At 46.5% G+C, this 27,196-nt stretch overlaps 1 protein-coding gene across 1 annotated transcript in view; it reads right to left on the bottom strand.

Annotated features, from left to right (window-relative positions):
- Nucleotides 1-27,196, bottom strand: part of MRE11 (MRE11 double strand break repair nuclease) — a 314,955-nt gene that overhangs the window by 217,515 nt on the left and 70,244 nt on the right. The window contains exons 7-8 of the mRNA XM_075337495.1: nt 16,273-16,387; nt 8,832-9,017 (exon numbers count right to left, since the gene is read on the bottom strand). Coding sequence (XP_075193610.1) covers nt 8,832-9,017; nt 16,273-16,387 — 301 coding nt within the window. The remainder of the gene's footprint in view (nt 1-8,831; nt 9,018-16,272; nt 16,388-27,196) is intronic.

Raw genomic sequence — 27,196 nt, 5'->3', positions numbered from 1 at the left:
CAGGCCGATTCTGGCCAAAACGTTGGCTTTGCTCTATTTTTGGTTGAGGCGTTACTTTTCCCTTTTGCAGATAGTCTATCAGTAAAACACGCTTGCATTACTATTGTCTCTTGTCCTATAGTTGACTTTCAGAGACTTGTACCTCTTCAAGAAGTCCGATAGACCAGAATAACGACTGCCTTCCCTGCCATGAGCGCATTATATTTTGTGGAGAATTTATCTGTAAATTAACTCCTTGAATCCACATTTTTAAAAGTCATCGCCGTCTTCATAAATTGGAATTTTCGGATAGTGCAAGTAAATACGAGCAATTTTCCAACTTACTGCTCATGCAAATTTTCAGACGTTCTTGAGATACTAACACTTTTGTTTACAGTTCGTGGCCTTGGAGACCGACAACTACTGCTAGGCAGCAGAACATGTGCAGCGCTTACATGCTCTATTGAGCTTGTAAGCATATTTTCAAAGCTGGCCAGGATCGCTTCAGCGCAGTTTTGAAGCTTGCCAAAATCACTTGGGCACACAGTTTTGAAGCTGGCCAGGATCACTTGAGTGTACAGTTTCAAAGCCGAGCAGGATTGCGTGTGTACACAGTTATGAAGCTGAGTAGGATCACTTGAGGGCAGTTTTGAAGCTGGCCAGGATCACTTGAGGGCACAGTTTTGAAGCTGGCCAGGATCACTTGAGCGCACAGTTTTGAAGCTGGCTAGGATCGCATGAGTGCACAGTTTTGAAGCTGGCTAGGATCGCATGAGTGCACAGTTTTGAAGCTGGCTAGGATCGCTTGAGTGCACAGTTTTGAAGCTGGGTAGGATTGCTTGAGGGCACAGTTTTGAAGCTGGGTAGGATCGCTTGAGGGCACAGTTTTGAAGCTGGGTAGGATCGCTTGAGGGCACAGTTTTGAAGCTGGGTAGGATCGCTTGAGGGCACAGTTTTGAAGCTGGCCAGGATCGCTTGAGGGCACAGTTTTGAAGCTGGCCAGGATCACTTGAGCGCACAGTTTTGAAGCTGGCTAGGATCGCTTGAGCGCACAGTTTTGAAGCTGGCTAGGATCGCATGCGTGCACAGTTTTGAAGCTGGCCAGGATCGCTTGAGGGCACAGTTTTGAAGCTGGCCAGGATCGCTTGAGGGCACAGTTTTGAAGCTGGCCAGGATCACTTGAGCGCACAGTTTTGAAGCTGGCTAGGATCGCTTGAGCGCACAGTTTTGAAGCTGGCTAGGATCGCATGCGTGCACAGTTTTGAAGCTGGCTAGGATCGCTTGAGGGCACAGTTTTGAAGCTGGCCAGGATCGCTTGAGGGCACAGTTTTGAAGCTGGCTAGGATCGCTTGAGGGCACAGTTTGGAAGCTGGCCAGGATCGCTTGAGGGCACAGTTCTTAAGCTGGCCAGGATCACTTGAGCACGCAATTTTAAAGCTGGCCAGGATTGCTTGTGCAAAAGGTTACCTCCTAATCCCGGCCACCTTCAGTGCAGTGCTTATAATCTACATATTAGAGTGTGTCCGTTTTGTAGGTAATGAGCCAAAAATAAGTGTTAATATCTCAAGAACGGCTGCAACAAAATTTTAGTAAGCAGTAAATTGCAAAAGTGCTTGCTTTCACTAGCTCTATCCGACAATATAATTTTATGAATACGGGGACAAAATCTTTCAGAGAAGTTGGAGCTGTGCACCTCAATAGCGCAAGGATACATGCTCCTGCCAGGTTAAGCCATTCTCTCAAGATGGAAGCTTGGTAGATTATCAAGGGAATATCACAAATATACCAAAGAAGGTCGGGGAGAATAAGGAGAATATTAAACCGATTCTTCACTTTGGCCAATCCGTTTTTTAAAAAAATGTCACAGTGTCCGACTGTGAGGTTCCTGGGCAAGCAGCTGCAAACTCTCTAACTTTTGTTCCGCGTCGTCCAACATTTTAGGATGCTAATAACAGCTGATTGGTGAGGGTCCTGGGTCAAGAATCTTTTTAGATCTGATACTGATGACCTGTCCTAAGGATCGTTCATGAATATTATATGTCTGGACAACCCCTTTAAAAACAGCTGTATTTCCCAGTGTTTGGATTTGTGACAAGCTGAAAAATGTAGCACCTATCCGTGTATAAAACATTTTACGACATTACATTCTAAAAAATAGCAGGAAGAGCAAAACGGCAAGTGATCGAGGCGGTGCGTTGGTGCGTGAAATTGGTTTCTATTTTTGACACGTATGCAAATCCTGCTCGTGTGCGATATTAAAAACTGTACAGCTGCGGTATAATGTATTTACTCTGTACGATTCACCCGCATCCAAGTGGAAACTATTCTTTTCTATCGCAGTGCACTCCTGCAAGAGACAATAAACCTTCGGTCTATTTTGCATCTATTTATTGTGTAGTTAAATGTTATCTATTGTTCACTGTTATCAGCCATATTGGGCGGGTCATAGGTGGACTGTTGCATTTTCTAAAGTTTGGAAAAATGTCAGTCCTCATCCCCTCCATTTAATAGAACGTAACCCTCGATCTGCTGATCAAAACTGAGTTTTACGCATTGGACAAGAATCTCAAAGAGGAGTCTCTTCTTAGATTGCCGCTGCTCCCCTGATTCTGGAACAGTTTTTCTTTTCCTCCTGTGCCCCTCCGTTCCAAAGTTATGCCGCTCTAAAATAGTGGTGAAAATATTCTCTTCAACCAAGTGGGCGTGTACTGCGGAATTTCTCTGTGGGAGTGGCCGTGTTTTGATTGGTCAGCGTCAGAGTAAAAAAGGGAAACGCCGCCAGGGAAGTTTTATGGTACATGCCCAGTTGGTTGAAGAGAATATCTGCACCATTATTACTGGGGGGCATAACTTTGGAATGGAGGGGCACAGAAGAAAAAGGAAAACTGTTCCAGAATCAGAACAGCAGCAGCAATTAGAGGAGGTATTCCAATAAAAGAAATTCTATGAAAGGTCCTCTTTGAAGTGCTCAGTTTAAACTGAAAAATGTTGTGAAAGGTCATGTTTAAAGGGGTGTTCTTGTCTAAGCAAGTTATCACCAATTCACTGGACAGGTAAAAACGTTTCTAATGGCAGTGAAGTCTTACCAACCACAGACCATACCACGACTGCAACCTGGAAGGGTTAATGGAGTGTAAGGCTACATGCACATGCTGCAGTTTTGAGGTCACAAAAAAACTGCTCCTTTGAGACATCATTCTTCTTCTGGGGCCACTCATTAGACTCATGCATATTCACTGCTTACCCTGCCCACTGGTGTCTGTGTGACAGCCTACCTGATGCTTGCAATCACAGACCCAGTCGGAGGGTCTATAGCGTACAATAAAAAAATAAATAAAAAAATTGGCGCAGGGTCCTCCATATTGTGACACCCAGCACAAATAAAGCATACGGCTACAGGCTGCAGCCCCCAGCCTAGCCCTGATCTTGACTGTGTATCAAAATCAGAGGACCCACATGTGCCTTTTTTTTTTTCCCCCTTTTTAAATTACTTAAATATTTTTTTAAAAACCGCGTACAGTCCCCTTCTGGGTGTGGTCATGCAGTTTGGGGAAAATCAAAACAGCAAACATAGCGGTGGGATGTATGCCGATCTAACAGTTCTAACATATTCTGGAACTGAACCTGCAGCATACCAGCCTAGTGCTGGCTGTGTTATACAGCTGATATCTGCCTGTAACAGCAGCGATCGGAACTAGCGCCAATCGCTTTTGTTTAATCCATTTAGATGCTGCTGTCAGTCTCTAACAGCAGAATTTAACTGTTGGGTTTTGGTAACTATACACTGTGTGCAGAATTATTAGGCAATTGAGTATTTTGATCATATGATACTTGTTATACATGTCGTCCTGCTCCAAGCTGTATAGGCTGAGAGCCAACTACCAATTAAGTAAATCAGGTGATGTGCATCTCTGTAATGAGGAGGGGTGCGGTGTAATGACATCAACACCCTATATAAGGGGTGCTTAATTATTAGGCAACTTCCTTTCCTTTGGCAAAATGGGTCAGAAGAGAGATTTGACAGGCTCTGAAAAGTCCAAAATTGTGAGATGTATTGCAGAGGGATGCAGCAGTCTTGAAATTGCCAAACTGTTGAAGCGTGATCACCGAACAATCAAGCATTTCATGGCAAATAGCCAACAGGGTCGCAAGAAGCGCGTTGGGCAAAAAAGCGCAAAATAACTGCCAATTGAGGAAAATGAAGCGTGAAGCTGCCAAGATGCCATTTACCACCAGTTTGGCCATATTTCAGAGCTACAACGTTACTGGAGTATCAAAAAGCACAAGGTGTGCCATACTCAGGGACATGGCCAAGGTAAGGAAGGCTGAAAAACCACCACCTCTGAACAAGAAACATAAGATAAAACGTCAAGACTGGGCCAAGAAATATCTTAAGACTGATTTTTCAAACGTTTTATGGACTGATGAAATGAGAGTGACTCTTGATGGGCCAGAGGCTGGATCAGTAAAGGGCAGAGAGATCCACTCCGACTCAGACGCCAGCAAGGTGGAGGTGGGTACTGGTATGGGCTGGTATCATCAAAGATGAACTTGTGGGACCTTTTCGGGTTGAGGATGGAGTGAAGCTCAACTCCCAGACCTACTGCCAGTTTCTGGAAGACAACTTCTTCAAGCAGTGGTACAGGAAGAAGTCGGTATCGTTCAAGAAAAACATGATTTTCATGCAGGACAATGCTCCATCAGATGCATCCAAGTACTCCACAGCGTGGCTGGCCAGTAAAGGTGTAAAAGATAAAAAAATAATGGCATGGCCCCCTTGTTCCCCTGATCTGAACCCCATAGAGAACCTGTGGTCCCTCATAAAATGTGAGATCTACAGGGAGGGAAAACAGTACACCTCTGGGAACAGTCTCTGGAGGCTGTGGTGGCCGCTGCACGTAATGTTGATCATAAACAGATCAAGCCACTGACAGAATCTATGGATGGTAGGCTGCTGAACATCATCATAAATAAAGGGGGCTATATTGGTCACTATTTTTTGGGGGGTTTGTTTTTGCATGTCAGAAATGTTTATTTCTAAATTTTATGCAGTTATATTGGTTTACCTGGTGAAAATAAACAAGTGAGATGGGAATAGATTTGGTTTTTATTAAGTTGCCTAATAATTCTGCACAGTAAAAGTTACCTGCACAAACAGATATCCTCCTAAGATAGCCAAATCTAAAAAAAAAACACTCCAACTTCCAAAAATATTAAGCTTTGATATTTATGAGTCTTTTGGGTTGATTAAGAACATAGGTGTTGATCAATAATAAAAAAAAATCCTCTAAAATACAACTTGCCTAATAATTCTGCACGCGGTGTACTCCTCGCAATGCGATCTGTGGGACATGAGCTTCACTATATAATGCAATATAGCATTGCAGTGTAAAGAACAACCAATCAAAGTTCCTTAGGGGATTAAAAAAAAAAATTAAAAAAAAAATGAAGAAATAAAAGTTTGAAATCACCCAACTATTTTTTCCCAGTTCAAAACATAAGAAAAAAATGAATATATTTGATACACACACATCCATTGAGTTCCACCCATAGCCTAGCATGTTGATCCAGAGGAAGGCAAAAAACCCATGGGGCAGACAGCAAGCTCCATATTAGGGGAAACATTCCATCCTGCAGAGATCTGATGGCAAAAAAATTATGCAGACACCTTTTTTTGTCCATTTTTAAATAATTTATTTCACCTGGATCTGTGTAAGACTCTATGGAAAACAGATCTGTTAACGGATTGCTATTTATTTCCCATTTGACACTGATCCATTAAGCAAAAAATGGATCCATAACAAATGCAAGAAAAATACATTTTTGTATGCCTCAGTGTTTCCTGTGTCCCCGAATGAAGAATGTGAGAAAAGAGGATTTTTGGTACTCGCCATACAATCACTTTCTCATAGCCTTTTGCTTCTCGTACTGCTTCTTGCATCTGAATAGCTGGGTGTCAGCAGGCCAGGTGTAGCCTATTGCAGGGGATCTGACATTCGTAACATGTACTCTTAAGGGTGGTTTACATGCTGCGACATCGCTAGCGATTGCTAGCAATGTCATGCGCAATAGCACCCGCCCCCGGCGTTCGTGCGACATTTGGTGATCGCTGCCGTAGCGATAATGTGCGATGATATTTCTAGCAATTGCTAGCGATATCGTACGCAAAAGCACCCACCCCCGTCGTGCATGCGATATCGTGTGATCGCTGCCGCAGTGAACATTATCGCTACGGCAGTGTCACACGCACATACCTTTACAGCGACGTCGCTGTGACCACCGAACAATCCCTCCTTCAAGGGGGAGGTGCGTTCGGCATCATAGCGACGTTACTGCGGCGTCACTAAACGGCCGCCCAGTAGCAGAGGAGGGGCGGAGATGAGCGGCCGAAACATCCCGCCCACCTCCTTCCTTCGGCATTGCCGGTAGACGCAGGCAAAGAGATGTTCGTCGTTCCTGCGGTGTCTCAGATAGCGATGTGTGATGCTGCAGGTGCGAGGAACAACCAGCGGCATGCACCACCAACGATATTATGAAAAGGAGCGACGTGTCAACGATTTTGGACGTTTTTGCAATCATTGATCGTCGCTCCTTGGTGTCACACGCTGCAATGTCGCTAACGGCGCCGGATGTGCGTCACTAACGACGTGACCCCGACGATATATCGTTAGCGATGTCGCAGCGTGTAAATCACCCTTTAGTGCCAGTTTCCAGGCTCATGGTTTCCTGTATCCCCCAATGTAGGCTCCGACAAACAGATTTTACGGTGAGTACCAAAAATCATCTTTTTTTCACCCTTTCAGCCGGCTTAGAATATTTTTTCACAGTTTATCATTGGTAGTGTCTTGGTCAGGTGAGTACCCTCATTGAAAGGTACAATAATCCTGCAAATAAAAAGTCATCATATGGCTCTAATGATGGAAAAATAAAAAATAGTCATGGCTTCTGGAACATGGGGAGGAAAAAACTAAAGCACAAAAAATGGATAATCACCTAGTCATGAAAGTTACCATGTAAATATGTTACATTCCCTTGAATTGGGCTGTAATAAGAGCCTCCAGCACGGCCCGGAGCGAAATCAGAACCAGCCTCGGCGTCCCCTTTATTTACAGTCTCTACAAGTGTTAGGAACTCGCCAGCAATAAGCCGCAATGTTCCGAAATTGAGAAATCCCATTAATGCCTAATGGACGTCCTGATATGAAATGATCTTCAAAAATAACAAGAATGAAACATCCCGTTAATGATGTATCCAAGGAAGCCGCTTCTCCACAGCGTTCATGCCGGAGGCTGCGAGGACACGGGAAGCACAGCCGGTAATGACAGCTAAACGTTACGCCAATTTGACAGCAATATGCTTCTATTACTTTGCCAGGAACAGATAAAGAAGGTTTTCTCTTTAAAATAAAAGTTAAAATACTAAAAAAAAAATATCTGGAACATATTAAAAAAAATAAAAAAAAAATAACCCTGTATTTAGTCCCATTTACTGTATGCATGTATCCCTGTGAGCTATCCGACATGCAGTGTCTTTTATTTCCTACCATGCACACGGCTTCTGTCCATCACCTGGATTGCAGATGTTGCTTTCTGCAGGCAGCAGCTTGTGGAATTACATATCATGATATATAAGGAATAGAAGGCAGATCACATCCTTCCAAAGCTAAAGTTACATACATCATTCTAAATTGTCATAAGGAAGCTGGAGATAAACAGATACAGGTGCAAGAAAATTCACAAAAGAGCCCGCAGTCTGGGCGCCGCGAGGGCGAGCCCGCAGTCTGGGCGCCGCGAGGGCGAGCCCGCAGTCTGGGCGCCGCGAGGGCGAGCCCGCAGTCTGGGCGCCGCGAGGGCGAGCCCGCAGTCTGGGCGCCGCGAGGGCGAGCCCGCAGTCTGGGCGCCGCGAGGGCGAGCCCGCAGTCTGGGCGCCGCGAGGGCGAGCCCGCAGTCTGGGCGCCGCGAGGGCGAGCCCGCAGTCTGGGCGCCGCGAGGGCGAGCCCGCAGTCTGGGCGCCGCGAGGGCGAGCCCGCAGTCTGGGCGCCGCGAGGGCGAGCCCGCAGTCTGGGCGCCGCGAGGGCGAGCCCGCAGTCTGGGCGCCGCGAGGGCGAGCCCGCAGTCTGGGCGCCGCGAGGGCGTGCCCACAGTCCGGGCGCCGCGAGGGCGAGATTTGTGTCCTAGGTCATGGGTCTTCCAGCAGGACAATAACCCCAAATAGACTTCAAAAAGCCCCCAGAAATGGATGGAAACCAAGCGCTGGAGAGTGCTAACGTGGCAGCAACAATTCCAAGGGTGCCAACACTTTTGGCCATGACTGTATCTGCTGTAGGAGACAAATAGATGCTACTATGGTTAAAAAAAAAAACAACTATTTTTGATGTCCATGTTACCACACCCGATTTTTTCTCATTAATTGAAAACTAAATGATCGTCACAGTAAACAGGTAGATGAATATGTCACTCGTCTGTCTGAGCATTCATGCACAGGTAGTCCACAATCCGACTCTCCGACAAGGTGTCGAAGAGATTGGCAAAGTGTAATTTTGAAATGGACACAGAAAACAGAGAAGAGACAAAAATTGCAGCGCCAAAAATGAGATAAAAATGCATTTTAAAAAACCACAAGTAAAAAATGTGATGCTTTTTTATTTACGGTGTTAAACAGCGGGGATCAGTTTGCTCCGATCTCAGACATTAGAGCAGATGTTGATTCTCAGATAAGTTGTGTAATAACTGGGATCAGAGTTACCGGATCTCCGATGTTATAGCCGAGTGCTGATGTGTATGCTAGACCGTCTGTACCCGAGCCGTCCCGGGAGACATTTATGTCAGATTTATATCATATAATGGACTTACTTCTTCACGGCCTCTCCGGGGGACAGGGACGTGGCCACAGAACTCCCGGGCTGCGACACATAGAACAACTGCTGCTCGTTCCTCACCGGCGCTATCTTACACTCGTGTTCATGGCCCCAAATGACCAAATCCAAAAAGTCATCCAGAAACTGCTCAGGGATGTAATTTGTGGCTCCGTGTTTACTCCTACAAAAAAAAAAAGCAAAAAAGGTCAAATTAATAAAGCAGTAATCCAAAAGCAGGAGAGACATATCCACAGTACATCGACATGGAGCATGACCAACACCGCTCCATACATATCTATGGCACTAATCGACATGGAGCAGTACGGTGGAGCATGACCACCACCGCTCCATACATATCTATGGCACAAATGGACATAAAGCAGTAAGGTGGAGCATGACCAACACCGCTCCATACATATCTATGGAACTAATCGAGAGCAGTACGGTGGAGCATGACCACCACCGCTCCATACATATCTATGGGACTAATCGACATTGAGTTGTATTGTGGTCCATGACCACCACCCCTCCATCCATATTTATGGCACTAATGGACATGGAGCAGAACGGTGGAGCATGACCAACACCACTCCATACATATCTATGGGACAAATCAACATTGAGCAGTATTGTGGTCCATGACCACCACCCCTCCATCCATATCTACGGCACTAATGGACATGGAACAGTACGGTGGAGCATGACCAACACCACTCCATACAGTAAGTACAGAAAGTATTCAGACCCCTTTAAATTTTCCCCTCTTTGTTTCATTGTAGCCATTTGGTAAATTCTATGTACACTCTGCACCCCATCCCCCATCTTGACAGAAAACAAAAAATAGAAATGTAGAAATTTTTGCAAATTTATTAAACAAGAAAAACTGAAATATCACATGGTCGTAAGTATTAATACCCTTTGCTCAGACACTGATATTTACATCACATGCTGTCCATTTCCTTGTGATCCTTCTTGAGATGGTTCTACTCCTTCATTGGAGTACAGCTGTGTTTATTTAAACTGATAGGACTTGATTGGAAAGGCGCACACCTGTCTATATAAGACCTCACAGCTCACAGTGCATGCAGATCAAATGAGAATCATGAGGTCAAAGGAACTGGCCAAAGAGCTCAGAGACAGAATTGTGGCAAGGCACAGATCTGGCCAAGGTTACAAAAGAATTTCTGCAGTACTCAAGGTTTCTAAGAGCACAGTGCCCTCCATAATCCTAAAATGGAAGAAGTTTGGGACCACCAGAACTCTTCCTAGACCTGGCTGTCCAGCCAAACTGAGTAATCATGGGAGAAGAGCCTTGGTGAGAAAACAAAGTCATCTATCACTGCAGCCCTCCACCAGTCAGGCCTTTATAGCAGAGTGACTGAAGCCTCTCCTCAGTGCAAGACATATGAAAGCCCGCATAGAGTTTGCAAAAAAACACATGAAGGACTCCCAGACTATGGGAATTAAGATTCTCTGGTTTGATGAGACGAAGATAGAACTTTTTGGTGGTAATTGTAAGCGGTATGTGTGGAGAAAACCAGGCACTGCTCATCACCTGCCCAACACAATCCCAACAGTGAAACATGGTGGTGGCAGCATCATGCTATGGGGGTATTTTTCAGCTGCAGGGACAGGACGACTGGTTGCAATTTAAGAAAAGATGAATGTGGCTAAGTACAGAGATATCCTGAAAGAAAACCTCTTCCAGAGTGCTCTGGACCTCAGACTTGGCTGAAGGTTCACCTTGCAACAAGACAACGACCCTAAGCACACAGCTAAAATAACAAAGGAGTGGCTTCAGAACAACTCTGTGACCATTCTTGACCGGCCCAGCCAGAGCCCTGACCTAAACCCAATTGAGGATCTCTGGAGAGACCTGAAAATGGCTGTGCACCAACGTTCACCATCCAACCTGACGGAACTGGAGAGGATCTGCAAGGAGGAATGGCAGAGCATCCCCAAATCCAGGGTGAAAAACTTGTTGCATCATTCGCAAGAAGACTCATGGCTGTACTAGCTCAAAAGAAGGGCGCTTCTACTCAATACTGAGCAAAGAGTCTGAATACTTATGACCATGTGATATTTCAGTTTTTCTTATTTAATAAATTTGCAAAAATGTCTACATTTCTGTTGTTTTCTGTCAAGGTGGGGGATGGGGTGCACAGTGTACATTAATGAGAAAAAAAATGAACTTTTTTGAATTTACCAAATGTCTGCAATGAAACCAAGAGTGAAAATTTTAAAGCGGTCTGAATACTTGCCGTACCCACTGTACATATCTATGGGATTAATCGCCATGGAGCAGTACTGTGGAACATGACCAACATCGTTTCATTCATATCTGTGTGACTAATTGACATGGAGCAGTACTGTGGAGCATGAGCACCAACGCTCCATCCATATCTATGACACTAATCGACACAAAGCTGTACGGCTTAGCATGACCAACACCGCTCCACATATATCTATGGGACTAATCGACATTGAGCAGTACTGTGGAGCATGACCAACACCGTTTCATCCATATCTGTGTAACTACTTGACATAGAGAAGTTATGTGGAGCATGACCACCACCGCTCCATCCACATCTGTGGGACTAATTGAGATACCCAAGTGCTGGACAGGACTCCCTTTGTCAGTCTCCAAGATGTTGATAGGATTAGATTTCAGTTTATGGAAGGAAACAGGAATATTTCTATGCAGAGAACATCAAAATAGAAAGAAAAACAAAAAGTTGCAGAACTTTCTCCACACACTTCAAATCTTTTAATGTGTATAATTCAGCTTGTGTCCGTGTAGCGCGCTGGATCAAATGGAATCAAATCCTTTGATCAGATTTAGATATAACTCCTTCAAAGAATGGGCGTTTGTTTGTTTTTCTGCTTTTATACTATCACGTTTTCCTACTGTTCCTCAAAGAGACATAATTATTTTTTTTTATTATTATTTTAGCTACCAAAAGTAAAAAAAAAAAAAAAAAAAAAAAGGACATGAACTTTGTAATAAAAAGTTTGATCTGTGGAGCCATTTTCTGAGCCCTGCAGCTCTTACTTTTCCGTTATTGGGGGCTGAGAGACGGGTTGTTTCTTGGGTGGCGGGCTGTAGTGTTTATTGATACCATAGCTATAATTTTGGGATTCAGTTTTACTTTTATTGCACAGCACGGCCGAGGACTGCAGATCCTCTCCTATTCATCTGTAAGGGGGCGGATGTGCCATTCCCAGCTGTGGCCGCTACATAGATGACATTTCTGTACAGTTCAGCTCCGCAACTGCAAACACCAGACGCTGCCAGCACCAAGACCAGCTGATATTGGGCTGTGCCGAGCGTCGGACCCCACCAATATGATATTCATGTTCTTTCCTTAGAATAGGCCACCCCAAAAAAATAGTTCCATGTATAACAATATGCACTAAGCGCCACTCCCCCTGGTGGTGACGGTCTGTATACAGCATCATATTTTTTACGGAAGATCTGTCATCTCTCCTGACTTCTTTGGTTTAATAGAAACTTGCATTTTCCGAGAAGTGATAATTCTGGAGCATCTTATCCTAAAACTCTTCATTATATTGTTCCTCTGTTATTCCTCCTGGAAGGTTATAACTGAAATAATAGCTGGATGTTGCCATTTTCCCTTCCCCTCACTGCAAAGGCCTCGATTGCACAGCCTGCAAAATACTTCCCATTTTTGGGAAAGAAAGTATAACACCAAGACGTAAATTTATTAATCAAATATTTCAAGAAGGATTAAGAAAGGAACGACATAGCGCAGGGAGAAAGGGAAAAGATGCCCAAGATCTGTATATGTAGAGGAGTGCCAGACACGTTAGGAGAGTTGACAGCCACTCTTAATTTTGTGTCTATGCAGGAGTTTTGGACTGAGAATAAAAGAATTAGCACAGACCTTTGAAGCTAACGTTAAAGTCTACCTGTCATGACAGCTTCTTATAAAAAGTTACCTGAAAGGTGTGTAAATGAGGAAATTCACTATTTCTGGACATTACATGACTTGTATCCTGCAGTTCTCCCCAGTTTTTTCATCTTTAGGATGATTTCTAATTTTCAGTTGTCTCTGAGCTAGTAGGTGGAGAGTAACTGCTGTGATGTCTCCCATAGACAGCACACAGAGGAGGAATTTCTGCTCTTCTCTCCATGTAGCTCATGTTTAAAAGAAATTATGAGAAAAAAGCTCCTGAACACCATACAATTCTGAGTGTGGGTATGGATTCTGTCCAATGCCCACACATAGCACAAACTCAAAGGTGTATTAGAGAACAGAGGACAAGAGTTTTTAAAGTGCAAAAATAATACAAAATTTATTAGTAAAGCAGGTGAGCACCCAATTGGTTAAAATCATGTTAAAAAATACCAGGACCATATCTCGTGATAAATAAGATTACAATTAAGACTGGTATAATGAAAAGGAATGCAATTCAGGGACATCCAAGACAAACAGATGCCGTCAATATAATTTCACCATATCAGTTGTGCCAATGCACATAGAAAACCTCCACATTATCCTTTTATACAATCATTTTATAAACTGACATACATTTTCATCAGATGGCGTCTCGCCCCTGATGAAGATGTGACACCATATATCGAAACGTGCGTTGGACATTTCTGGAGGTTCCTTACCCAGTGACCGACCTTGGTGATTATTCCACCTTGCTGTGTTTTTTCACCTGATCACACCATTTCCCTGGTATGCTCTTAACCTATTGTGGGATCCTATGCTCTTTGCAAGCTTACTCTAACATGGAAATATAATGAAAATGTATGTCAGTTTAGAAAATGCTTGTATAAAAGGATAATGTGGGGGGTTTCCATGTGCATTGGCGTAACTGATATGGTGAAATTATATTGACCGTCTCTGTTTGTCTTGGATGTCCCTCAATTGCATACCTTTTATTTATACCAGCCTTAATTGTAATCTTATTTATCACGATTTATGATCCTGGTATTTTTAGGCTTTGTGCGCACTGGAAAATGGAATTTTCTCAAGAAAATTCCGCAAGCACTGAAAGATTACCGCACCCATGGTAAAAAAACGCGACAAACCGCACCCGAAAACCGCATGCGGTTTGCTGCGGTTTTACCGCGGTATTGCCGCGGTTTGGCCGCGTGCGGGTTGGTACATGTGCTTTAATGCATTCAATGCAATAAAGCAGATTGAAGAAAAAAAAAAAAAAAGTAATTTCCTTCTTAGATAGCAGATAGATAAATAGACAGATAGAAGAATAGATAGAGGGATAGATAGATAGATAGAGGGATAGATAGAGGGATAGATCGATAGATCGATAGATAGATAGATAGATAGATAGAGGGATAGATAGATAGAGGGATAGATCGATAGATCGATAGATAGATAGATAGATAGATAGAGGGATAGATAGATAGATAGATAGATAGATAGATAGATAGATAGATAGAGGGATAGATAGATAGATAGATAGATAGATAGATAGATAGATAGATAGATAGATAGATAGATAGATAGATAGATAGATAGATAGAATCCCTGTGAGCACACGCTGCATTTCTCACGGTCGGTGGTGAGTTCACATTACCGGCCGTGGGAAATGCCCTGTGGTTACCTCTGCTGTCTCGCTGCGAGGCTGCATTCATCGCTGTGTCAGTGTCAGTCGCGGCTGGATGCAAGCATCGGAGGATGTGGATTACGCCGGAGCTTTGTTTCGGGGGGGGGGGTTAATAAACGGGTGAACCAGGAGCTTTTTTGTGTTTTATTTAAAATAAAGGATTTTTCGGTGTGTGTGTTTTTTCACTTTACTTACGGGTTGATCATGTCAGCTGTCTCATAGATGCTACCATGATCAAGCCTGTCCTTAGTGGCGGCGATCCGCCGCCATTAACTCCTTATTACCTGGATCGCCACCGCATCACGGCATCTGGAAGAGCTGGGGACACTCCGGTACTGCCGCACAATGGATGCGACAGTCCCGGGGCAGCTGCGGCTGATATTCTCGGCTGCGGGAGGGGGAGGGAGGCGGGGGACATTAACCCTGTCCCTCGCCCTCCCCAGCCTGAGAATACCGGGCCGCCGCTGTGTGCTTACCTCGGCTGGAAGGTAAAAATACGGCGGAGCCCACGTGGTTTTTTTTTATATTTCCGTTTGATTTGCATGTGTATTCTATGTGTCTGTGTCTGATGTGTGTGTATTCTATGTCTGTCTGTGATGTGTGTGTTTACTCTCTGCTCCGCTTCCTCTTCCTGTCATAATCACATCACTTCCCTGCAAACCGCAGGCAGCGATGTGCATTACCGCAGGTAAACCGCGAAATACCGGAGGGAATAACGCAGCAAAACGCAGTGAACCGCACAGAATTTGCTGCCTGCGTTATTCCCTGCGGGATTTCAGAATTACATTACAGTCAATGGAGTGAAATCCCGCAGCGACGTGCGGAAAAGAAGTGACATGCAATTCTTTTTGCTGCGGGAATCCCGCAGCAAAACATGCAGCTGTCAAATTCCGCCCAGTGCGCACAAGATTTTTTTTCCCATAGGTTTTGCTGGTGATTCACTGCAGAGATGTTATGAACATTTTCTACAGCGAAACATGCAGCAAAACCGCAGGAAATCCGCGGGGAAAAAACGGTAAGTGCGCACAGGGCCTAAAAATGATTTTATCCAATTGGATGTTCACCTGCTTTACTAATAAATTTTGTACTATTTTTGCATGTTAAAAAGCAGCAGCCTCAGCCGCATGGAGGACATTATACAGCAGAACTGAGCAGTGCAGCTGTGAATCCAGCTCTGGGGTGAGATAAAACATTTCCTACAAGCTGCAACATGATCTCACCATTTTCTGTGTTGATCGCTCTTTCCCTTCTCCCCTGTCTATAGACTTGAATAAACTGTGGTAATCTGATCATTGCTTTGATCAAGAAGGAATTCATCATTTTTCTCACCAGTTTTCCGGTCTCCAGACTCCATTTCTAATTGTCAGTCGCCACTGAGCTAGTGGGTGGAGAGTTGCTGCTATGATGTCTCCCATACACAGCACACAGACATGGGATTGCTGCTGTTGTCTATATGTATCACATGTTTAAAAGAAGCAGCAGCCGCATGGAGGCAGCAGAACTGAGCAGTGCAGCTGTGATTCCAGCTCTGGGGTGAGATAAAACATTTCCTACATCGGCAACATGATATTCCAGTTCTCAAACTCTGTTGATCACTCTTCCCCCTCTATAGACTTTAATAAGCTGTGGTAATCATTACTTTGATCAAGAAAGCGTCCAGCGTTTTTTCAGAGTGACTTACATGTTTAAGAATTCATGTGTAATGAAAAGTGGCTCATAAGTGGAGAAAGGACTAGATTTCTCTGGTAAGAGATATTACAAACGTTTCTTATATTTGCTTTTACTATTGATTTATAGAAAAACCATATCAGGAGGATCTACCAGAGGAACCATACCTGTTCTGATGAATCACGAACAAGTTGAACCAGCTAGATTCTTCTTCTCGGGGTCGTAACATCGTAACTTGTTTGTTAACAAACATTCGATAAAGTCTTTCATCTGGAATGGATCCTGCGTGAAGACAAAGCGGAACGACAAATCACGAGATGGAGCAGCAGGACGTCGGCAGATTATGGTAATACGCTGTCATTTCTCATTATAAGAGTGACAGAAACAAATGCTGCAAAATACAGTGCACAGCCCTGCTGATCTCAGCCTAAAGCAGCGCACCACGAGCTGCGGGGGAAACAGAAGAACCATAACCTGGAGTCAATGTCAGCCTTGAAAACATTTTGTGCACTAAATCATTCCTTAATATATTTTCGTTTAATATTTCTTTATTATTTCAAAAGTTTTCATATAACAGAAGATAAGAAATGCATAAGGGTCTTTCATGTTACCCAATGCTACAGCATATGAAGATTATAAAAAAGAGAATTTTGTTTACTTACCGTAAATTCTTTTTCTTATAGTTCCGTAATGGGAGACCCAGACCATGGGTGTATAGCTTCTGCCTCCGGAGGACACACAAAGTACTACACTAAAAAGTGTAGCTCCTCCCTCTGAGCTTATACACCCCCTGGATAACCAAATATAGCCAGTTTAGTGCAAAAGCTGAAGGAGAACAGCCACCCACAAGTAGAGATAGAGCAAGCACCGGAACAACCGGAGCCTCTGTCTACAACAACAGCTGGTGATAACACGCGGAACAAGAAACTGCCAACATGCAACAGGGAGGGTGCTGGGTCTCCCATTACGGAACTATAAGAAAAAGAATTTACGGTAAGTAAACAAAATTCTCTTTTTCTTCATCGTTCCTATGGGAGACTCAGACCATGGGACGTTCTAAAGCAGTCCATGGGTGGGAATAAACCGAAAAACTAAGAAGTAGGCGAAACCTAACTTCACAAATGGGCGACAGCCGCCTGAAGGATGCGTCTGCCCAAGCTCTCATCTGCCGAAGCATGAGCATGCACTTGGTAGTGCTTCGAAAAGGTATGCAGACTAGACCAAGTGGCAGCCTGACAGACCTGCTGAGCCGTAGCCTGGTGCCTGAAAGCCCAAGAGGCACCGACAGCTCTGGTCGAATGTGCCTTAATCCCCGGCGGGGGAGGCACTTGAGTACACTGGTAGGCATCGGAAATGGCCGACCTAATCCAACGAGCTAGGGTCGGCTTAGAAGCCGAGAGGCCCTTACGCCGACCTGTGGTCAGCACAAAAAGAGAGGTGCACCGCCTAAGAACAGCGGTGCGAGATACATAGATCCGGAGCGCCCGCACCAGATCCAGAGTATGCAACGCTTTTTCAAAGCGATGAACAGGAGCCGGACAAAAGGAAGGCAATGAAATGTCCTGGTTAAGGTGGAAAGGAGACACCACCTTAGGGAGAAAGTCCGGAGTCGGACGGAGAACCACCTTGTCTTGATGACAAACCAAAAAAAGGTGACTCCGAAGAGAGCGCGGCCAAATCAGAGACTCTCCTGAGGGAAGTTATGGCCACTAGAAAAACCACTTTCTGTGAAAGACGAGACAAAGAAACCTCCCTAAGAGATTCAAAGGGGGGTTTCTGCAAGGCCGTGAGGACCAGATTTAGGTCCCAGGGATCCAAAGGCCGCCGGTAAGGCGGAATGATGTGAGATGCGCCCTGCATGAATGTGCACACCTCAGCCAGCCGGGCGAGACGCCGCTGGAAAAACACTGACAGAGCCGACACCTGTCCCTTGAGGGAATTGAGGGATAGTCCTAGCTGCAGACCGGACTGAAGAAAGGACAGGAGGGTCGGCAAGGAAAAAGGCCAAGGAGCATGGCCGGAAGAGCGACACCAGGACAGGAAAATTCTCCAGGTCCTGTGATATATCTTGGCCGAGGAAGACTTCCGAGCCCGAGTCATAGTGGAGATGACTTCACGAGGGATACCAGAAGTGGTCAAGATCCAGGACTCAAGAGCCACGCCGTCAATCTGAGAGCCGCAGAATTCTGGCGGAAAAACGGACCTTGTGAGAGAAGGTCTGGACGGTCCGGGAGATGCCACGGCACCTCTACGGACAGATGGAGCAGGTCTGGGTACCAAGCTCACCTGGGCCAGTCTGGAGCAATGAGGATGACCCGACGGCCCTCCATTCTGATCTTGCGCAGGACTCTGGGCAAGAGAGCTAGAGGGGGAAATACGTAAGACAGACGAAACTGGGACCAATCTTGAACCAGCGCGTCCGCTGCAAGGGCTTGCGGATCGTGGGAGCGGGCCACGTAAACCGGAACCTTGTTGTTGTGGCGGGATGCCATTAGATCCACTTCCGGAGTGCCCCACTTGCGGCAGATTGTCCGAAACACTGACGGATGCAGAGCCCACTCGCCGCCGTCCACGGTTTGACGGCTGAGATAATCTGCCTCCCAGTTTTCCACGCCTGGGATGTGGACTGCGGATATGATGGACCTTGAGGCCTCCGTCCACTGAAGGATGCGTTGAACCTCCAACATTGCCAGGCAGCTGCGTGTCCCGCCCTGGTGATTGATGTAGGCAACCGCTGTCGAGTTGTCTGACTGGACTCAAATGTGCTTGCCCGCCAACAGGTGGTGAAAGGCTAAGAGAGCTAGAAGCACAGGTCTGATTTCCAGCACATTGATCGAGAGGGCTGATTCGGACGGAGTCCAAGTGCCCTGCGCTCTGTGGTGGAGATATACTGCACCCCAACCGGATAGACTGGCATCCGTGGTGAGGATCACCCAGGACGGGGCCAGGAAGGAGTGTCCCTGAGACAGAGAAAGGGGCCGAAGCCACCACTGAAGGGAGCCCCTGGTCTGTGGCGACAGAGCCACTAACTTGAGCAAGGAGGAAGTCCGCTTGTCCCAACAGCGGAGAATGTCCAGCTGCAGAGGACGCAGATGGAACTGGGCAAAGGGAACCGCTTCCATTGACGCCACCATCTGACCCAGCACCTGCATTAGGTCCCTGATGGAATGACGGCGGGGTCTCAGCAAAGAGCGCACCGCCAGATGGAGGGACTGCTGTTTGACTAAGGGCAGCCTCACAAGTGCCGGCAAAGTCTCGAATTGCATCCCTAGGTACGTGAGCTTCTCGGTCGGAATCAGAGTGGACTTGGGCAGATTGACAAGCCACCCGAACTGGACTAGAGTGGCGAGAGTGAGGGAGACACTCCGCTGACAGTCTGCACTGGATGAAGCCTTGACCAGAAGGTCGTCCAGGTAAGGAATCACTGCCAACCCCTGGAGGTACAGAACCGCAACCACTGCTGCCATGACCTTGGTGAATACTCGAGGGGCCGTGGCTAACCCGAAGGGGAGAGCCACGAATTGGAAATGTTCCTCTCCGATTGCAAAACGTAGCCACCGCTGGTGTGAAACTGCAATTGGCACATGCAGATAGGCATCTCTGATGTCGATGGATGCTAGAAAATCTCCTTGGGTCATTGAGGCAATGACTGACCGCAGAGACTCCATGCGAAAATGCCGCACCTGAACAAGCTTGAGATCCAGGATGGGCCGGAAGGAACCGTCCTTTTTGGGGACTAGGAAGAGATTTGAGTAGAAACCTCTGAACCGTTCCCGGGCGGGAACCGGTACAATTACTCCGTTGGCCTGCAAGGATGCCACGGCCTGAGAGAAGGCGGCGGCCTTGGAGCAGGGGGGAGTGGACAGAAAAAATCTGTTTGGCGGGCTGGAAGAGAATTCTATCCTGTAGCCGTGGGAGATGATATCCCGCACCCACTGATCGGAGACGTGTTGAAACCACACGTCGCCAAAGTGGGAGAGCCTGCCACCGACCAAGGACGTTGCTGGCGCGGCCAGATAGTCAAGAGGAGGCTGCCTTAGTGGCAGCGGCTCCTGCGGTCTTCTGAGGACGCGGTTTCGTGCGCCAGCTGGGTTTTCGGTCCTTGGCTGAGTTAGTGGACGAGGCTGAGGGCTTAGAGGATGACCAGTTGGAGGAACGAAAGGAACGAAACCTCGACTGGTTCCTGCCCTGGACAGGTTTCCTGGTTTTAGTTTGTGGCAAGGAAGTACTCTTCCCGCCAGTAGCTTCCTTAATAATTTCATCCAGTTGTTCGCCGAACAGCCTGGACCCAGCAAATGGGAGCCCAGCAAGGAACTTCTTGGAAGAAGCGTCTGCTTTCCACTCTCGAAGCCACAAGATCCTGCGGATAAGCGAGGGAATTAGCCGAAGCCACCGCAGTGCGGTGAGAAGCCTCCAGAATGGCAGACATGGCATAGGATGAAAAGGCTGAAGCCTAGGAAGTTAAGGCAACCATTTCGGGCATAGAGTCCCTGGTGAGGGAATGCATCTCCTCTAGAGAAGCAGAGACGGCTTTAAGAGCCCACACTGCTGCAAAAGATGGGGAGAACGAGGCACCTGCCGCTTCATATACAGATTTGGCCAGAAGGTCAACCTGGCGGTCAGTGGAATCCTTAAGTGAGGTGCCATCAGCCACAGATACAACTGTCCGGGCTGAGATTCTAGACACCGGAGGTTCTACCTTTGGTGAATGAGCCCACTCCTTGACCACCTCTGGTGGAAAGGGAAAACGGTCATCAGAACTACGCTTTGGGAAGCGTTTGTCAGGACAGGCCCTGGGCTTGGTCACAGTGGCCTGAAAACTGGAGTGGTTAAAGAACACACTCCTTGTTCTCTTGGGCAAGGTAAACTGGTGCTTTTCTGCCAGAGAGGGTTGTTCCTCTGATACTGGCGGATTGAGGTCCAGTACAGAATTAATGGACGCAATCAAATCACTAACATCTGCATCACCTTCAGTTAGATCAATGGGGCACATGGAGGTAGCGTCCGAGCCCACAGTAAAGGCATCCTCCTCGTCCTGTGATTCAGCTCGTGAATCGGAGCCGCGGGACGAGGAAGGAGAGGAGCCCCTGCGTCTCCGTTTAGGAGGACGGGGTCTGGGCTCTGTGAGCTCTGCTGAGCGAGCCGTAGCAGCAGAGGCGCCCTGAGAAGGGGGCTGATGCATGCTCAGCAGAGTCCGGGACAACTGTCCCATGGAGTCGGCAAAGGACTGGGAGATAGACTTAGAGAAAGATTCTACCCAAGCCGGGGGTTCAGCCACCGGAGCCGGAGCAGCCGGAGGGACCACTGGGAGTGAGACTCCAGGCTGAGGCACCACCATGTTAGAGCAGGCATCACAATGTGGATATGTGCTCGGTTCAGGCAGTACGAGCTTACATGCAGTGCATATTGAGTACAGCCTTGCAGCCTTGCTCCTTGTGTGAGACATGCTGCTGAAGTGGGGGCTCTGACCAGAATGGCCCCCAGAGAGTATATAAGCAGGTCCACAACCGGAGGTTGTGGCTTACCAGACCGTTTGTGTGCCCTCCAGATCCCACAGGCCGGACCCCCAGAGAGATGCTGCAGCCAGCTCCGATCAGTGTGAGAACGCTGATAAAATGGCGCCGGAGCGAGGAGAGGGGGAGGGGCCTACTCTAAGAGCGGGATCCGGAGGGCCAAGGAGGTATACAGGGGAGGGAATCTTTCCTCAGAGAGGAGTGTCCCTTCCCTGTGCCGAACAACCGCTGGGCGGAGCCGCACTGTCCCTCTGCATGACTGACATGCAGGGGCAGTGAAATCGAAACTAGGCCTCAGGCGAAGCCGGGGCCTATATTTAACCATGCGGCCGGCGCGCAGGCACCATCGGCGCGGTTCTCCGGTGAAAACGAGAGAACCGGCCGGAAATGTCAAAATAGTTACACAGCACACTCTCCCCAACAATAAAGTACAAGGGACCCCCCCGACAATAACGTCTCAGATACTTAGCTTGTGAGACGCAGGGCCAGGTCCCTGAGGGATGAGTGCTCCGTCCGGCAGGATCCAAAAGGGGCTGCGGATGGAGACCGGTCTCCTGCAAGGCAGGAAGAACCGTGCTGGCTCCCACTTCAAGCCAGAGCCCGAGGGGATGGTGAAGGAGCGCGGCATGAAAGGCTCCAGCCCTGAAATCAACCTTAACAACACCGCCGACACAGTGGGGTGAGAAGGGACATGCCGGGAGTCCAGGCTTGGACCCGCTTTTCTTCAAACTCTTTCCAAAAATCAAAATCAGATGAGAATGCATGTGTGGATGTGTGCCTCCTGAACACAAAGCATTGAACTGGCTATATTTGGTTATCCAGGGGGTGTATATGCTCGGAGGGAGGAGCTACACTTTTTAGTGTAGTACTTTGTGTGTCCTCCGGAGGCAGAAGCTATACACCCATGGTCTGGGTCTCCCATAGGAACGATAAAGAAATAACCTACATATGTCTTTACGTCTCGGAAAACGTATGGTACTATGAAATGTATTGCAAATCATGTGGAAGGTAAAATCTGTATAACATCCTATAGAACATCTTAATTTTAACATGTAATAATCTTCTATCTTTATATTTATTCTGTGTAAAGTGTTAAAGGCAACTTCCTTCTGTATAGTCTGGTTCAATAGGTATGAAAACATGACCCTATGTATATCAATTAGGTGAGAAAGAGCTATAGAGAGAGGGAGAGAAAGATAGGTAGAGAAAAAGGGAAGGAGGGGAAGACATGGGGAAATGGGGGGGAGGAGGAGAAGGTCTGTATTGTGATGCCGCGCCACTCCTGTGTCCGGGAGCCCATCCCGGCTCCTTGAATATTTATTGTGATAGAGCGCCTGTGAGTAACCAGATTTGGAATTGCTGTGTTTCTCTATACTGAAGCCACGGATACCAAACCGAGAAACACAAGGAGTCTTTCACTTCGTCAAACGCTCTCAACTCCTCCAGACGCCGCAGGCCATCCATAGCCTCTACCCAGTCTGCTCTCCTCAATGTACAGGGGGATCTCCAATGCCTCGGTATGATTTGCCTCATTGAAATCATAAAGTACGAGAGCAAGCCTTTCTTCGCCTTGGAGATTGCCCCTGTATACATTGATAAGAGGGCCACTTCCGGTGAGGGTGTCACTTCCGTGTGATGTAAATGGTTATAGAGAGCAAAGACATCTTTCCAAAGACCCTGTATCCCTGGGCAGGTCCACCAGATATGTAGCATTGTGCCCACTGAGGTCTGGCACCTCCAACAGGCGTCCGATACCTCTGGGAACATTTTATGTAGTCTGGCGGGTGTCCTATAAAATCCGTGAGAGAATTTTATAATTGAGTTCCTGCATTCTACAAGAAATGGTGGATTTATGTGTTAGGTTAAATGACTTACACCATTGTGCCTTGGGAAATGTCTGGCACAATTCTGTTTGCCAATGTCTGACGTAGTCAGGCAAGTCGTCTCCTCCACCCCCCTCGGGCACTGCTATGTTGTAGATTATTGAGACTATGTGAGGGGGTGTTTCTCTAAGGAAGCATAGTTTTTCAAATGGAGTCAGATCCTTACCTATCTCAGATCCCGGAGCCAGAGAATCTATGAAACTACGTAGTTGTAGATATTGGAACCAGTAACCTGGTTCCCGTGGCCGGTCTCCAAGCAGGGATATCAGTGGTTTGCATCCCTGTTGGGTAATTACGTCTTTAACTCGTGGAATCCTTCCCATTGGCGTTGAAATCAGTCTGGGATGAGGTTCGTGAAACCAGCATTGAAACGCGGGGTTGCCCACCAGAGGCGTCATAGGACCCGGTTCTACTGTCAATCTATATCGTCTATTGGCTGTCCTCCACGCTGTAGCCAGGGACAAGAGGATCGGGGAAACTCCCAGGGTCCCAAGGTTACTTCTAGATGACAACCAGAAGATTCCGTGTGCCATATTCGGGCATAGGTCACATTCAATCTCCACCCACAATTTTTTGTCTTTACTGTGCAGGAGATCCAATATGCAACCACCCACCGCTGCTGCGTGATAAGCTTTAAGATCCGGGAGCCCCGCCCCTCCGTCCCAGCGAGATTTAGTCAGCATTGAGTATTTCAGTCGGGGTTTGGTGCCACGCCATATAAAATTGCTGATCATCTTCTTTAACTTGAGGAAGACATTTTCTCCTAGGTTCAGTGGGATAGTTTGAAACAGGTATAGTATTTTAGGTAGGACATCCATTTTAATTGTATTGACCCTGCCGAACCAGGAAATGGGGAGGTTATGCCATGCTATGAGGTCTTTGTGGATATTTTTTAAAAGGTCTGGGAAATTGTAATTATATAGATCTTGGTGGTTGGGAGAAACCCTGATCCCCAGATATTTAATGTAATTGCTGGCCCACTTAAAGGGAAAGGCGGGTTTGAGAGTATTCTTTTCTACGGATGGTAGCGATACATTTAAGATCTCTGTTTTTTGTAGGTTTACTTTATAATTGGAGAGTCTGCCAAAGATCTCAAACTCCTGCAGTATGTTGGGCAAACTAGTCTTCGGCTGTGTAACATATATCAAGAGATCGTCCGCGAATAGTGCTAATTTATGAGATGTTTGTCCTATGTGTATCCCTTTTATCGAAGGGTTTTCCCTGAGTGCATTTGCCAGGGATTCCATTACCAGAATGTATAGGTATGGCGATAGGGGGCATCCCTGTCTGGTACCGTTTCTAATATTAAATGGAGCTGACAGGCGTCCGTTCACGCCCACTTGTGCCGTTGGTTCGTGATATAATGCTTTTATCCATTGTAGTAAGCGCGAACGGATGCCAATTGCCTGCATCGTGGCTTCTAAAAAAACCCAATAGACTCTGTCAAATGCCTTTTCGGCATCTACTGTCAAAAGGCACATTGGGATTTGACGCTGACGTGCCTGGGCCACTAGGGACAGGGTTCCAATAGTGTTGTCCCGTGCCTCCCTCCCTGGGACAAATCCCACCTGGTCTTTGTGGATTAGTTTGGGTATGAGGGGGCCTAGTCTCAGGGCTATCATTTTAGAGTACAATTTAATATCCACATTTATTAGTGAGATAGGTCTGTAATTACAGCAGGTCAGTGGGTCCCTGCCGGGCTTTGGGATTACAGTTATTCGGGCTTGGAGTGTCTGTTTAGGGAACTGGCATGTGTTGGTTATGGAATTGAAGGCTTTCAGCATTATAGGGCTGCAGGCCTCTCCACATATTTTGTAAAACCGGGGGGTGAACCCATCAGGACCAGGGCTTTTACCCACTTTAAGGGTTTTAATGGCATCGCTTAGCTCTGTGTCTGAGAAATCCTTGTCTATGTCTTCAGCTACCGCATATTCAAGGGGGTCTGGGGCATATTTGTTTAAGTATTCCCAAAAGTCGCGATGTCTCGCATCAGGTGATGGGGCATGTGGGGATGGGATGTTCTAAAGTTTTGTATAATAGTTTCTGAATTCTTCTAATATGTCAGGGGTGGAATGTATCTGGGTTCCTGTCTGTGAGTTTAACGCGAGTATTGGGGTTTGTGCCTGTCTGGGGTGAAGGGTTCTGGCCAACAATCGTCCACTTTTATCTCCAAACTCAAAGATATTCCTACGAACCTTAATATATTTTTAAAGTTGTGTGCAGCTCTAAATCCAAAGCTCTAAATTCTCTGTATAATATTAAAAAAGAAAATTCTGTCTGCCCGCAGCCACCACTAGGTGGAGCTTGTGAGCTTACTGCCTACATATTAGCCTCAGAATGCAGTGAGCTCCCCCTAGTGGTAACTACAGGAAGTATCTTACAAATAAGCTCCGGGTCTTCGCGGGTGATCTGGATCTGTATCAAACTATCAAGCAAATCAACTAAAAGATATAAACCTAAGATGTTGTATAGCAACTTTAACCCCTTCCCAATATCCACCATACATGTATAGGGGACGTCAGGTGATCCTGCTCCATAGACGGCTGTTATACAGATGGCTCCGATTGTTGATATACAATGCCGATGCCATTGTCAATCAATTATCCCCCCCAGACATCACATTGATGAGTTAATCTTTATAGCAATAATGATAAGGCATCACCATCCATCGCCTTCTCCTGAGTGATGTCTCAAGAACCCAATAAAACAAATAGACCCCAACCTAGGATGGGTTTCCATCCGCACACGTCTATGCAGCCAAGTGGTGGCCAATGACTACAACTGGGGCTTACCTTCAAAGCCACGCCATCACTGGCCACCACATCGTGAAATCCCAACCTGACGGGACATGGCCGGTCACTATGAAGCTTCATTACCAAATGTGAAGAGAGAAAGTAAAAGAGGAGCAAGAGAAGAAGAGCAGAGTAAGGAGAGAAGAGAGAAGAAGAGAGCAAGGAAGGAAAAAAAAGAGAGGAGGAGAGAGATGAAGTGCGAGAAAGAGAAAGAGGGAGGCAGAAAAAAAGGAGAAAGAAGAGAGGGAGATATAGGGGGAACAAGTGAAAGGATTGGATGAACTGTGGAAAAGAGGGTGTTAATGGGGTGAGGAAGTAGGACGAGGAAATACAGAAGGAAGAAAAAAAAAAGGAATGATAAAAGACTAACAGGAAGGAAGGTAGAAAGGACAGATGGCCAGAAAAAAAAAAAAGATAGAATAAAAGAAGAGAGGGAGGAAAGGATGGAAAAAAGTGAAAGATGGAAGGAAGGAAAGAAAAAAAGAGAAGACAGGAAGGAAGGGATGAAGGAAGGAACGGAAGGAGAGAAGGGAATGGAAGGAAAGGAAAGGAAAGCAAAGCGAAGGGAAGCGAAGGGAAGCGAAGAGAAGGAAAGGGAAGGAAAGGGAAGGAAAAGGAAGGAAAGGAAAGGGAAGGAAAGGGAAGGAAAGGGAAGGAAAGGGAAGGGAAGGAAAGGGAAGGGAAGGGAAATGTCATGTCCCCACTGGAGTCCACGCCTGCGACTTCTGCTCCAATTGCCAGGCGACGCCGTGTTCCCACCAGGGATAGTGCTGATGATGGGAGAGGAGTCGTGCCCGTGGCTCTGTTGAGCACAGGCTCCGCTCATCCACTAGGCTGGGTTTCCCTGGAACCTGCAGTACCACTGGCTGACTATAGGTGGCGTGTGTCTTCCAGCTGAAGTTG

This window comes from Anomaloglossus baeobatrachus, chromosome 2, assembly GCF_048569485.1.
Source record: "Anomaloglossus baeobatrachus isolate aAnoBae1 chromosome 2, aAnoBae1.hap1, whole genome shotgun sequence".
Taxonomy (NCBI): domain Eukaryota; kingdom Metazoa; phylum Chordata; class Amphibia; order Anura; family Aromobatidae; genus Anomaloglossus; species Anomaloglossus baeobatrachus.
The sequence above is the reverse complement of the archived record's forward strand: the minus strand, read 5'-3'. Positions and strand labels throughout refer to the sequence as shown.